The sequence below is a fragment of the Pipistrellus kuhlii genome, unplaced genomic scaffold, assembly GCF_014108245.1.
Source record: "Pipistrellus kuhlii isolate mPipKuh1 unplaced genomic scaffold, mPipKuh1.p scaffold_m20_p_2, whole genome shotgun sequence".
Classification (NCBI taxonomy): domain Eukaryota; kingdom Metazoa; phylum Chordata; class Mammalia; order Chiroptera; family Vespertilionidae; genus Pipistrellus; species Pipistrellus kuhlii.
In genome coordinates, this window is record NW_023425515.1 from 115,352,639 (window position 1) to 115,365,399 (window position 12,761).

General features: G+C 42.4%; 1 protein-coding gene across 3 annotated transcripts in view; it reads left to right on the forward strand.

The window, feature by feature from the left end:
* Positions 1-389: 389 nt before the first annotated feature.
* The window catches only part of LOC118724428 (N-acetyllactosaminide beta-1,6-N-acetylglucosaminyl-transferase), a 104,297-nt gene continuing 91,925 nt past the window's right edge, over positions 390-12,761 (forward strand). For 2 of the 3 annotated variants that reach the window (XM_045584253.1, XM_045584254.1), the window contains exon 1: positions 390-1,838. In XM_045584253.1, coding sequence (XP_045440209.1) covers positions 917-1,838 — 922 coding nt within the window. In that variant the 5' untranslated portion in view covers positions 390-916. The remainder of the gene's footprint in view (positions 1,839-12,761) is intronic. The other variant, XM_045584250.1, reaches the window with a different exon arrangement.

The following is a 12,761-nucleotide window of genomic DNA, read 5'->3' on the forward strand; positions in this document are numbered from 1 at the left end:
ACTTCTCCTGTGTCCTATCTGGACTTGGGTGAAATAAACTTGGATCCAGCTTTATCCTCTACATAATTTTTGCATGATGATGAACTGTTGATTTTTTTTTTTTTTTTGGCTTAAAAAAAAAAAAGAGCCTTTATTCATCTGAGTACCCCAGTCACTCTGTGGAGTAAATTAGGTGGTGAGGCAAGCTTACTAATGTGTGTTATAAAAGACCTTGTCTAACAGCAGAGAAAATTAAGTCCTGGAAAGGATTTGACTCAATAGCCAGTCATATGCCTTGCTTTATAGCATGCCCAGCCAATACGGAAATGGGGGGGTGTGTGTGGAAAAAGACAGAGTTAAACATTTTAGTTTTAAGCACTAAATATTTATTGACAGAATATCTCTCCAGGCGGTGTTCACATGCTTAGAACTGACGCTTTTAACTTGGCAGTGCTGTTTAAGCAAACAAAGTCAGTTGAGCGCAATGATTAACAGGAAGCTGGGGAGCTGACACAGATGACAACCTTTGGCCACGAGAAGACGCTGGCTTTCAGGTCTTGTGGCGATGACTAGCAGGGTGGCCACCTTGCCCGTTAGTGATTTTGTTATGGGTCCAGGAGGGCACATTGGCATCACAACCTTCTTGAGGCAGCTTGTTTGTGTGTAGGAACGGGTTGCTGATTAGTGGGAGACTGAGCCAAGCCAAGCCAAGCCAAAGGAATTACTTCAGAAATGCGTCAAAGAAAGGTGGAAAGGCACCACAGCTGTAAATGGAAGAAAGCAAAAGTACCAGAACTGTCCGCCGGACAGGCATGAAACAGCCCATCAGAACTGCACCGAAAGGATGCCGATGGATTCTGGAGAAAATGTAAGTTAGCTATACTTCCACGCTCATCAGATCTCAAGAGACGTTCTACTCATTTCCTGGTTTTGAATAATGGGCTCTTGGAAGCACTGTCTCTTCAGTGTGTCTCTCATCACCGCCCTGGTTTTCGTGTTTGTTTACAATAACCAGTTATGGGAGAAGAAAAGTCTTCTGAGGGCATCTCTTTTCAATGCTTCGCTCTTAGCAGAAAGCTGTCATCAGATTGTTAAGGGGAAGGTTTTTTACTTAACAGAGAATGCGTTGAAAACTACCCTGCGTGGATCTTCCTGTTCTGAATACATGTCTCAGAGTCACTACATAACAGAAACGCTCTCCGAAGAGGAGGCTGGGTTCCCCTTGGCTTACTCAGTGACCATCCACAAAGACTTCGGTACTTTTGAGAGGCTCTTCAGAGCGATCTACATGCCCCAAAACGTCTACTGCGTCCATGTGGACGGGAAGGCCACAGCTGCCTTTAAAGATGCGGTGGAGCAGCTGCTGAGCTGCTTCCCCAATGCCTTTCTGGCCTCCAGGATGGAGCCGGTCGTCTATGGCGGGATCTCCAGGCTGCAGGCGGACCTGAACTGCCTGAGGGACCTGGTGGCCTCCGCGGTCCCGTGGAAGTACGCCATCAACACCTGCGGGCAAGACTTCCCCCTGAAAACCAACAAGGAAATAATCCAGTATCTGAAAGGATTCAAAGGGAAAAACATCACCCCGGGGGTGCTGCCCCCGGACCATGCTATTGGACGGACTAAGTACGTCCACCAAGAAATATTACGCACAAAAAATTCCTTCGTGCTTAAGACAGCAAAACTGAAAACGCCCCCCCCTCACAATATGACCATTTACTTTGGCACCGCCTATGTGGCCCTCACGAGGGAATTCGCTAACTTCATCCTTCAAGACCAGCAGTCACTCGACCTGCTGTCCTGGTCCAAGGACACCTACAGCCCTGACGAACACTTCTGGGTGACCCTTAACAGGATTCCTGGTAAGCTTGCCTCTTACCTTTTGTTTTTGTGAGTACACAGTGCAAGGTCAATAGTGAATGAAGTGCTTAAAATATAGTAAAAAAAAAAAAAATAATGTTTCAAAGGTTTTTCCAGTTTCAAATGTTAACTTCAAGTGTCTTAAAACAGCTGTGCTCACAGAGCAGGTTGCTGTAACTCGCCTCCATTCTGCAGATGAGGAAACAGGCGTAGTGGTTGGCAGGGCTGTGGCAGAGCTCCACCGTCTGGCCGGATTTTGTTGATATCCCAGGGTCCTTTCTGGGCCCAGAGACCCACTTTGAACGTGTGCTGCAGCCTGGACACAGGGCAGGGCACTGAGGGAACACTGGCTATGCAAATGAGATTAAACCTAGTTCTCCTTTAAGTGTGATACACTTATAATCAGGAATAGATATTATAAGTTAAGTTTGAATGACAATCTGAACATTTTAATCCTATTTTTTGGCCCTGTTGAAGCCCCTATGGCTAAATCCACATCCTTTCAAAATAGAGCAGGGTACAACTTTAAAATTTTCATTTGCAAGTTCTGTCCTGAAATTGTGCCAGAATTTAGAGCACCTTAAAGATTTCTAGACCAGTGTCTTCATTTTATAGACAAAGAAACTTTAGTGTGGTTACGTGATGTGCTCATTACCCAGCTAGTAAGTGACTGTGCCAATTATACACCAGGTCTCCTAAGCCTGATGTTCTTTTTAACTTGATTTTCAATTAGGTCCCAGCTGTTACTAAATTAACTCCTCTTTCCCTGTGACCCAAGCTCCAAATGATTTGAATGATCTCAAGTTGTTTACAGTGAACCAATTCAATTCTGCTAATTCGATTTAAAATAAAAAATTCGGAGTCACGGGTCAAGGGAAAGGTCACTTGCATCAGTCGGAGGGCAGGCTCGTGGTTTCTCGAGAAGAGTGGTTTCACCCTGGACGCGTGCTGTAATCACCTGGAGCGTTTCGCTCTGTGAGGCCGGGCCCATTTTCAGAGGGCCTGACTTCCTGAGTGCATCAGCCTCTTCATGTGTTCAGTCTCCAGGAGATCTTCAGGAAAGCCAGCTGGCTATTAACTGTTCATTATAGCCGTTAGTTTTAGATATTAGTATGCAAAGCTTCATAGACGTACAAAGCTTTTTATTTTTCCTCCCAAACACTAAAAGCAACCAATTTCCTTCCTTCCTTCCTTCCTTCCTTCCTTCCTTCCTTCCTTCCTTCCTTCCTTCCTTCCTTCCTTCCTTCCTTCCTTCCTTCCTCCCTCCCTTCCTCCCTCCTCCCTCCCTCCCTCCCTCCCTCCCTCCCTCCCTTCCTTCCTTCCTTCCTTCCTTCCTTCCTTCCTTCCTCCTTAATTGAGACATAATTGACATAATATTATATAAGTTTCAGGTATACAACACAATGATTCAATATTTGCACATATTACAAAATGATCACCACAATAAACTAGTTAACATCTACCACCACACAGGATAGAATTTTTTTTCTTCTTGTGATAAGAGCTTATTGATGCCGAAACCGGTTTGGCTCAATGGATAGAGTGTCGGCCTGCAGACTGAAAGGTCCCAGGTTTGATTCCGGTCAAGGGCATGTACCTTGGTTGCGGGCACATCCCCAGTAGGGGGTGTGCAAGAGGCAACTGATCAATGATTCTCTCTCATCAATGTTTCTAACTCTCTATCCCTCTCTCTTCCTCTCTGTAAAAAAAATCAATAAGATATATATATATTTTTTTAAAAGAGCTTATTGATTTCAAAAAAGAATGGAGAGGGAGAGATAGAAACATTAATGATGAGAGAGAATCATTTATCAACTTCATCCTCTATACCCCCAATTGGGAATCAAGCCTGCAACCTAGGCATGTACCCTGACCTGAAATTGAGCCATGACTTCCTGGTTCATAGGTTGACACTCAGCCACTGAGCCATACCAGTTTGGCCTTGTGATAAGAACTTTTAAGAATTGTTATTTCAGCAGGTTTTAAACTTTCAATATAGTATTATTCTCTAGAGTCATCATGCTATACCTTACATCCCCAAATTTTATTTATTTCCAGTTTGAAAATAAATAAGTCCTGGAGATGTAAGGTACAGTATGGTGATTCTAAGTAATAATAGTATATTGTTTCTTTTGTTTTCTAATGTCTTTTTCATTTATTTCATATATTTATTTCATTGATTTATTGATTTCAGAGAGGAAGGGAGAAGGGGAGAGAGATAGAAACATCAATGATGAGGGAGAATCATTGATTGGCTGCCTCCTGCACACCCCCCTACTAGGGATTGAGCCTGAAACCCAGGCATGTGCTCTTGACCAAAATCAAACCCAGGACCCTTTAGTCCACAGGCCGACACACTCTATCCACTGAGCCAAACCAGCTAGGGTATAATATTATATTATTTCTTTTTGCCATCTTCACTCATTTCTCCCACCCTATCCTCATTGTCTAATGCCCCCTTACCCTGATTCTGGCAACCACCTTCTCTGTGTCTGTGAGTTCAATTGGCTTCTTTTATCTAGATTCCACATAGCAATACGATCATATGGTGTTTGTCTTTCTCTGATCTATGTCAAATAGCATAATGCCCGTAAGGTCCATCCATGTTATTGTAAATGGCAAGCTTTCTTCTTCTTCTTCTTCTTCTTCCTCTTCTTCTTCTTCTTCTTCTTCTTCTTCTTCTTCTTCTTCTTCTTCTTCTTCTTTTTTAAATCAATGATATTTGGTATATTAGTTTGGGCTGCTATAACAAAGTACTTCAGGTAGGTGACTTAAATATTAGAAATTTGTTTTCTCACAGTTCTGGAGTCTGGAAGTCAGAGGCAAAGGCGCCAGCAGGTTAGTTTCTTCTGAGGCCTCTTTCCTTGGTTTGTAGATCTGCCTTTTTGCTATATCCTCACATGGTCTTCTCTCTCAAGATTTCTTTTTTATGGCTGAATAATATTACACATTTTCTTTCTTTTTTAAAGTGTTTACTTATTGATTAGAGAGAGAGAGAGAGAGAGAGAGAGAGAGAGAGAGAGAGAGAGAGAGAGAGAGAGAAGAAGGGAAAGGAGGGAGGGAGAGAAACATTGATTTGTTGTTCCACTTATTTATGCATTCATTGGTTGCTTCTTGTATGTGCCCTGACCAGAGATGGAATCTGAAACCTTGGCATATCAAGATGATGCTCTGATCAACTGAGCTACTTGGCCAGGGCTACACCACATTTCTTTATCTATTCATGCATCAATGGACATGTAGGGGGTTGCTGTATCTTGGCCTTTGTAAATAATGCTGCAGTGAACATAGGGCTGCATATATCTTTTTTGAGTCAGTGTTTTGATTACCTTTTGAGTAGAGATAGAAGAAATCAGGGATCAAGAAAGTGAGGTGGGGGAAGTTTGACCACATAGCTTTTCATATGGAATTATAATGTCCAGAATAGGGGAAGTAAAAGCCCCACTTCTCTCTTACGTGTTTCTTGGACCAAATATGATGAATAGTATTTGGGTCTGGGCACCATATCTTAAGGGGAGTCGTGAGCAATACAAAGAGAGTAGCCAAGAAGTATAAAAGCCAAACTCTACTTTTTTTTTTTTTTAAAGAAATTATCAATGACAAATAAAAAATATGTTTAACCTGGAAAAGGCTTAAAGAGGTATCACTGTCTTTACATAAAGATTTGTTTGTGAGAGAGAAATTGAACCAACTCTAGTTTTGAAAGAAGAATCCAGGATTAGTGGTAGGAGCTAAAAGAATGCATAACCTGAGGTTAGAATGGATAGCTTCTCAGTGCTGAATAAGCCCAAGGAATATGTGGAAGCAGAAGCTGGAGAATGGCTGTGGAAGAAACTCATCTATCCAGAGTTGGACAAATCCAAATGAGAGTTCATGATCCTAAATCTCATTAGGTTATTGAACAGAAAAAGTAACATCCTCACTTCTCAGCAATATTTATCTATTGGAACTGGATTTTTACACTTCTGCTTGGCAGTTACAGGTTAGCAATGCTATCGGAAAGAAAAAAAAAAGAAAAGAAAGAAAACCACACACATACTTTTCCATGTATTTCAAAAAATTTAAAGAGGGAGCCCTTGAAATACTCAGTGTGTTACATGTATGAAGGATACTTGCTGGAGGCTGAAGCCCATCACTGGTACAGCTGACTCCTGTAGGACCTGGAGTGGCCAGAGTGCAGGACTTGGTCATGAGAAGGGGAGAAAACTGGGAGTTTAGGTGGCTATTTGTTTAATTGTTACTCCTGCTATGTGGAAATTTGGGTCATTTCTGTTTTAAGGGCCCTTCCAGTTGAAGTATGAGTTATTTGTTTTGGTCATTTTTAAGATTTGTTCTAGTAGCTTGCAGCGATAGGGGACTAACTAGGATTCTCAAAGAAGTAATAGGCCAAGAAAAACACTCCACACCTCACAAATGAAATGGCCTCATGGAGACCTAGACCAACACCACCCAATGGAAATGTAATGTGAGCCACAAATGTAATTTTGAGATTTTCTAGTAGCCACATTAAAAGAAACAAAAATAAATGAGCAAAATTAGTTTAAATAATGTAATGTGTTTAATGCAATATAAAGTAACATTTATACATGTGGCTGGTGACTTTCATTGGCTTTGTTTCATTTTCCTATGTTGCTTGGATTTAAAGATTTAAAAACTGACCAATGAGCTTAGCCAGTGTGGCTCAGTGGTTGAGCATTGACCTATAAACCAGGTAGTCACGGTACCATTCCAAGTCAGGACCCATGCCTGGGTTGTGGGCTTGATCCTTAGTGGGGGGCATGCAGGAAGCAGCCCATCAATGATTCTCTCTCATCATTGATGTTTCTATCTTTCTCTTCCTCTCCCTTCCTCTCTCTGAAATAAAGATGTATACAAATATTTGGAGTAAAAAAAAACAAAATAAATTAATAAACAAAACTGGATGCAGACAGCAGACTGGTGATTGCCAGATGTGGGGAGGTGGGGGCTGGGTGGAAGAGGTTGGGGGTTGGAGGCCCAGTTCAACAGTTGCGGAGTGCTCACAGGGATGTAAAAAAGAAGGAGTAGGCCCCACTGAACTGGAGTCAGTGGTCATCAATTAGGGCATTTCAGACTTTTGCTGACTGTCGATTACATTGAACCAATGATCTCAAGATGTGTTTACACTGTAGAGGCAGTGGCTGCTCCCATGTGCTGGTGGCACTGAAAGCCAGGCAGCCCTGGCTCTGCTGCACACAGTCTGTGTAACTTTGGGCAAGAGGCCCGATTTCTCTGAGCCTCATTCTTCATCTGTATCTGGAGAATACACTCCCTTCTATTGGACTGTTAGATGGATTAAAGTACACAAATTGTACCTGGTGCATTGTAGGAACTCTTTAAAAATGTCCAGAGGAGAAGCAGACTAACTTCTTAAATGTTTATTTTTGAGGTTTTAACGCTATTATTTTAAAACTTCTGTGTGTAACCAAAAAACCCTGGGAACATCTGGCTTTGAAGGTGCAAATATGATTTTTTGCTAGCAGTCAGGTTTGTGGCCCACAGAGGGTCCCTCAGCTGCAGCTGTACTTAGCAATGTGGTATCTGCAGAGCCCTCGGCAGTTGGTTTCTCGCTCTTGTTATTAGGAAGCAGCATCTGTGACTAGCTAAGAGCCTCGCCCCCGGTCACTGTCCACTGATCTGGAAACAACCCGTCTCCTGTCCCCTGGTTCTAGAATGCTCTGTTTTTGCTACTCATTCTAGTCTCTTCTCAAAACCCACTAGAAAACGTACTTCCTCAGAGGAGCCTTCCCTGCCCCTTTCCTCGGCCACAGAAGCAGCCACTTCTGCTCTTGTTGGGTCAGAACATCTCCTCCAGGGCATCCTCACTCTGTGTGGCTCTTCCCCTTTGCTCGCATCTCTGCCCCTCCCCCATTACATGCACTCCGAGGTGAGAATGTGAACTAGACATTTGCCTGGCCTCCTCATTCTGTGGGGTTCCAATATAATGCTGAATAAGGAACAAAGGCATGGGAGAGCAAATGAGTGGGAGAAAAAGAGAGTATTACTCTGCTGGCCTAATACTTTCTACAAATACTTCTTTAGCAAATAAAGACATTTATCCTGCAGCTTTGCACCAAGTGTATTTTCTTCTTTCTCAGTTCTGGTTCAGTTTTTACTGTCTGCAGGACAGGAATCCTGCCCCCATTCCCCCCCTCTCTGCCCCTCTCCCCCGCCCCTCTCTGCCCCTCTCCCTCCTGCTTTTCTAAAGGGCGGACATTCCTGGCCACCCTGCTGAATGCACTAGAAAACACTTAGGGAGTGGTGTTGGCGGTGGGAGTTGTTAGTCATCTGATGGTATGAGGTCAGCATAACCTCTTTACGCCTTTCGAAGACTGAAGTTGTACGTTTTAGTTCAGGTCTAGAAAATTAAAGTTAGTAGCTAAGGACATTTGCCAGAGCCATTTTAGCCAGAAGAGGCTTTGATGGCAGTATCCAGAAAATGTAGTTTATTTGGCTACGACTTCAATTCCCTGTATAATTGCTAAGCCCCAAACACACCTCTAGGCTTTATTGCCAGTTTTCCCTAGGCCCTTCTTTGTCTGGAGGCATCCTGATTATCTTTGAGCAACACCCCCCTCTATTATTGGGTCAGCCCCCTCCCACTGCCCAACCCTCATACCCTCCCCCTCCCAGAGTTGACCTTTGTCCTGCATGCCCAGGTGCTCTGTTCACATCACAGATAGTCCTTACCTTCTTGTTAGGGTTTGATGCTTGGGCATCATGGAATGACAGAATGCAGAGGCCTGATGGTCCCCTGAGCTTCATATCTTCTCGAGACTCAACCCACACCGTGCTTGGCTTCAGCTTGAATTTGATTCACTTATGTTGCTAGTATAAAATGAATATGGTGTTGCTTTCATACAAATCCAGAAGTTTTCTCCTCTCCAAGTCACTGACAGCTTACAACAGACCGACAGAATTCCCAGCTGCTTTACAGAGACTTTCTAGAAGTATGTAGACCATCATCATGAGTCCTTAGCAATGTCCAGCACTGGATGTTTTACATTTCCGCCCCCCCAAGTTAATAGCTTTATTGAGATATTATTTACATACCCCCAAACCGAGGTATGTAATTCAGGAATATCATTCACACATTGTAAAATTCATCAACTTTACCATTTCAAGTGTATAATCCAATGATTTTTATTTATATTTACAGAGTCGTACAACTAAGATTCCAATCTAATTTTTAAAATTGTTGACAGTGTTACTGATGTCCCCTAATTATGTCCCCTTTTTGCTCCCCTCCTCCCAGCCCTTGTCCCACGAAGGCTGTCACCACTATTGTTTATGTCCACTGGTTATGCATAAATGCACATGGGTCCTTTGGTTAATCTCTTTCCATCTCCCTCCTCTCCGAGATATGTCGGTCTGTTCCATGCCTCCATGCCTCTGCACCTATTTTAGAATGTTTATCACCTCCTAAAGAAAACTCATGTCCATTCATCGCTACTTTCCATTTCCACTCCAACCCTTACTTTTCTGTATAGATTTGCCTTTTCTGGACATTTTGTGTACTAGTAAATTGAATCTGTGGTTTTTTTTTTTTTTATGTCTGGCTCCTTCCAAATAGTGGAATATTTTTGAGATTCATCAATGTAGCATGAATCAGTGCATCCCTCCTCTATGTGGATGACTACTATTCTATTATATGGACAAACACTTCGTTTATCCATTAATCCACTGACAGGTACTTGGGTTGTTTCCACTATTCTGCCATTATGAATAAGGCTGCTATGAATATCCCTGAACAAATCTTTGTACAGACACATTTCCATTTTTCCTGGGTAGATCCCAAGAGTGAAATTGCTGGCTCATATGGTAACTCTGTGTGTTTAACATTTTTTTTTTTTAATTTACAGTGCCTTTTATTTAATCTTTGCCATTATTTTCTTTTAAAAAATATATTTTATTGATTTCTTACAGAGAGGAAGGAAGAGAGCTAGAGAGCTAGAAACGTCGATGAGAGAGAAATATCGACCAGCTGCCTCTTACACACCCCCTACTGGGGATGTGCCCGCAACCCAGGCACATGCCCTTGACCGGAATCGAACCTGGGACCTTTCAGTCCACAGACCGACGCTCTACCACTGAGCCAAACCGGTTTTGGCGGGTTGCTTCTTGTATGTGCCCAGGCAGGAGATGGAACCCACTGCCCCAGTGTATCAGGAGGAAGCTCTAACCAGGCAGTGTGCTAACCTAGAGAAGCACAAAACAATGGACAGGGCTTGCTTAAGGCAAGGATAAACCTTTTAGTAAAAAAGCTGTAAGTCTGGGGCATGACAGCTCACCATGACTTGCCCAGTTAGGAATTCGCGGTCAGATCACCCTGAGAGGTTACTTTTGGTGAGATTTATTACCGAGCCCCTTTTACTTGCACAGCCCTTACCTCCCAGCTTTCTAGGCAGTGAGGTGAAAGGCCGTGCCAGTGTCCTAATTAGTATTTTTGTGGCTTTTACTTTTTTTGTTTCTTCCATTTTACAAGATTCGCTCCTTGGCCGTGCTCTCCATTAGCGTGTGCGCATTGATTGGCATGTACTAGCTACATTGGAGGGGCTTGTTTATCCACATCAGTTTGTTGCTTCAAATACGAATTCCTGTGTTACTGAGCTTGACAGATTTAGACAGTGTCTGACAGGGTTTCACAATCATTTGTTTTTACCTCAGATGATTTACCTCAGATAAATGTGTTCAGCGTTCTCCTTATTAGGAACGAAGCGAACTCCAAATTCCTATCTCCTTTGCAATCTTAACTAATCTCCGTGTAGCTTTGGGAAAAAGCCGGACATTTTTTTATGAAAGGTAAGCCAGCCACCTTTGAACTGTCCATCCGAATGCTGAGGCGTGCGCAGCTCTTGTCCTCGCCTTTGGGATTTTACAGGACGCAGTTCTGCTCTGGGAGACTCCAGCATCCTCCGTCTCAGGCACAAGCTCTGCGAGGGACAGGCTTTAAGGCTTTTCTTGCTTTCCAGATTCGAAGCCATAAAAGGGAAGGTTAGGATAGAAGGGGAAATGAAATCAACGACAAGGCAGAATTGAGAATAAAGTTAATTGCTAAAATAAGTCACTATTGGTAAGAAAATAGAAACCTGAGCTAGTTCTGAAGGTCATACATAGATCCTGTCAAACTCGAAGGCTAACACAGGCCAAATAAATGAGGTTTTAGTGTATGTGGGCCGCAAAAAAAACAACCACTTCATTTTTCATAGAAATGTAGGTATATTTCAATAGAGACGTACTGAATACAAAGGGCTAAAGTAAATGAGTAATTGTTAACATAAAATAATAGGATATTTTAATAAAAATTAATATTTTTTCTTGAACATTAACTCACCAGACACTGAATAACTGCCCAAATTAATAAGTGGAATGCAAATAAACCTACTTTTCTTGTTCTCTGAAAGCAAAATATTTCCTGTGTGAACACCAAACAGGTCAGTCCAAGGTTAATGACGTGGCAATCAGCTGCTAAAACATTTGCTGCTAGTATTAGTGGTGAGAAATGGTGCGCCTGCACATAAGGTATGTAAGGGAAATTAATGCAACACAATTGTAGTAATCAGTCATTAGCAAATGTTGAAGTTCATCTTATATAATAAAGAGGTAATGTGTAAATTGACCCTTATACCCTCGCACAAGATGGCCACCCCCAAGTGGTCCAAGATGGCTGCCACAAGATGGCCAGCAGGGGAGGGCAGTTGGGGGCAATTGGGCCAGCAGGGGAGCAGTTGGGTACCCATCAGGTTGGTAGAGGAGTGGTTAGGGGGTGATCAAGCTGGCAGGCAGGCAGAAGAGCAGTTGGGAGCCAGCAGTCCCAGACTGTGAGAGGGATCCCAGATTGGAGAAGATGAAGGCTGGGCTGAGGGACAACACCTCCTCCCCCCACATGAATTTCGTGCACCAGACCTCTAGTTATTAATAATTATGTATAACAGTATATTGTAAAAATTAAGTTACATAATTTTTATTAAATTTTTCTTACATACCGTTATATTGGCTGGGCTGCAAAAATATTCTTTGAGGGCTGCAGGTCATGAGTTTGACATGCTTGTAGTAAATCCTCATTCATACATAGTGCAACTAGAAAGAACTCCTTTTTCCAAAATGTGTGGAGTGCTTTTAGTTCATTCCCATCTATTTCCTGTAATGGCAGCTCTTTTCTTGTTATGCTTTGTGCTCATTGCTTGCCCAGGCTGTGGCCTCAATCCCCAGTGTGTGTGTGTGGGGGGGGGGAGTGGGGAGGCGGGGCAGGGGGTGGTGTAGGAGGCAGCCAATCAATAATTCTCTTTCATCATTAATATTTTTTTCTCTCTCTCCCTCCTGTCCTCTCTGAAATCAATTTTAAAAATTCTTTTGAAAAGGTAGAAAAGAGCTGAACCCAGTGACCCAGCATTTATCTTTCGGTACAATCATGCTGTAATGAGTGGCCTGTTAATTGTACAGAAGGGGCTTTCCACATCCTAGATGGCTCCAATACTGGCACTGTTGAAGAAGTCCTATAGCACAAGTGTTTTCCTAAGGAGAGAGCAGAAAGTCCCAACATCATTTGATTAAGTTATTAAAGCCTCGCAGAAATCCTCTGAGGGAAGTAGATGTTATCACCTCCAATTCGAAAATGAGGAAGCCAGGGTTCCACACAGCAGAAGGACTTAATCTAGGTTTGCCTGACCTAGATTTGTGATCAGCCTAATCTACCATGCAGCCTTTCAGAAGTCCCCATGGCTGAAGCAATGTATTTAATAATAATAAAAAAATACTACATTGAAAGCAATGTATTTAATAAAAATACTACTCTTTGAAAATGTTTAAAGATCTTAATGACTTTTCAACCTTTTACTTTAAACTAATTTCAAAATTATTACACTTATAAGTAGAGGTAAAGAGCTCTCCTATACCCTTTACCACAT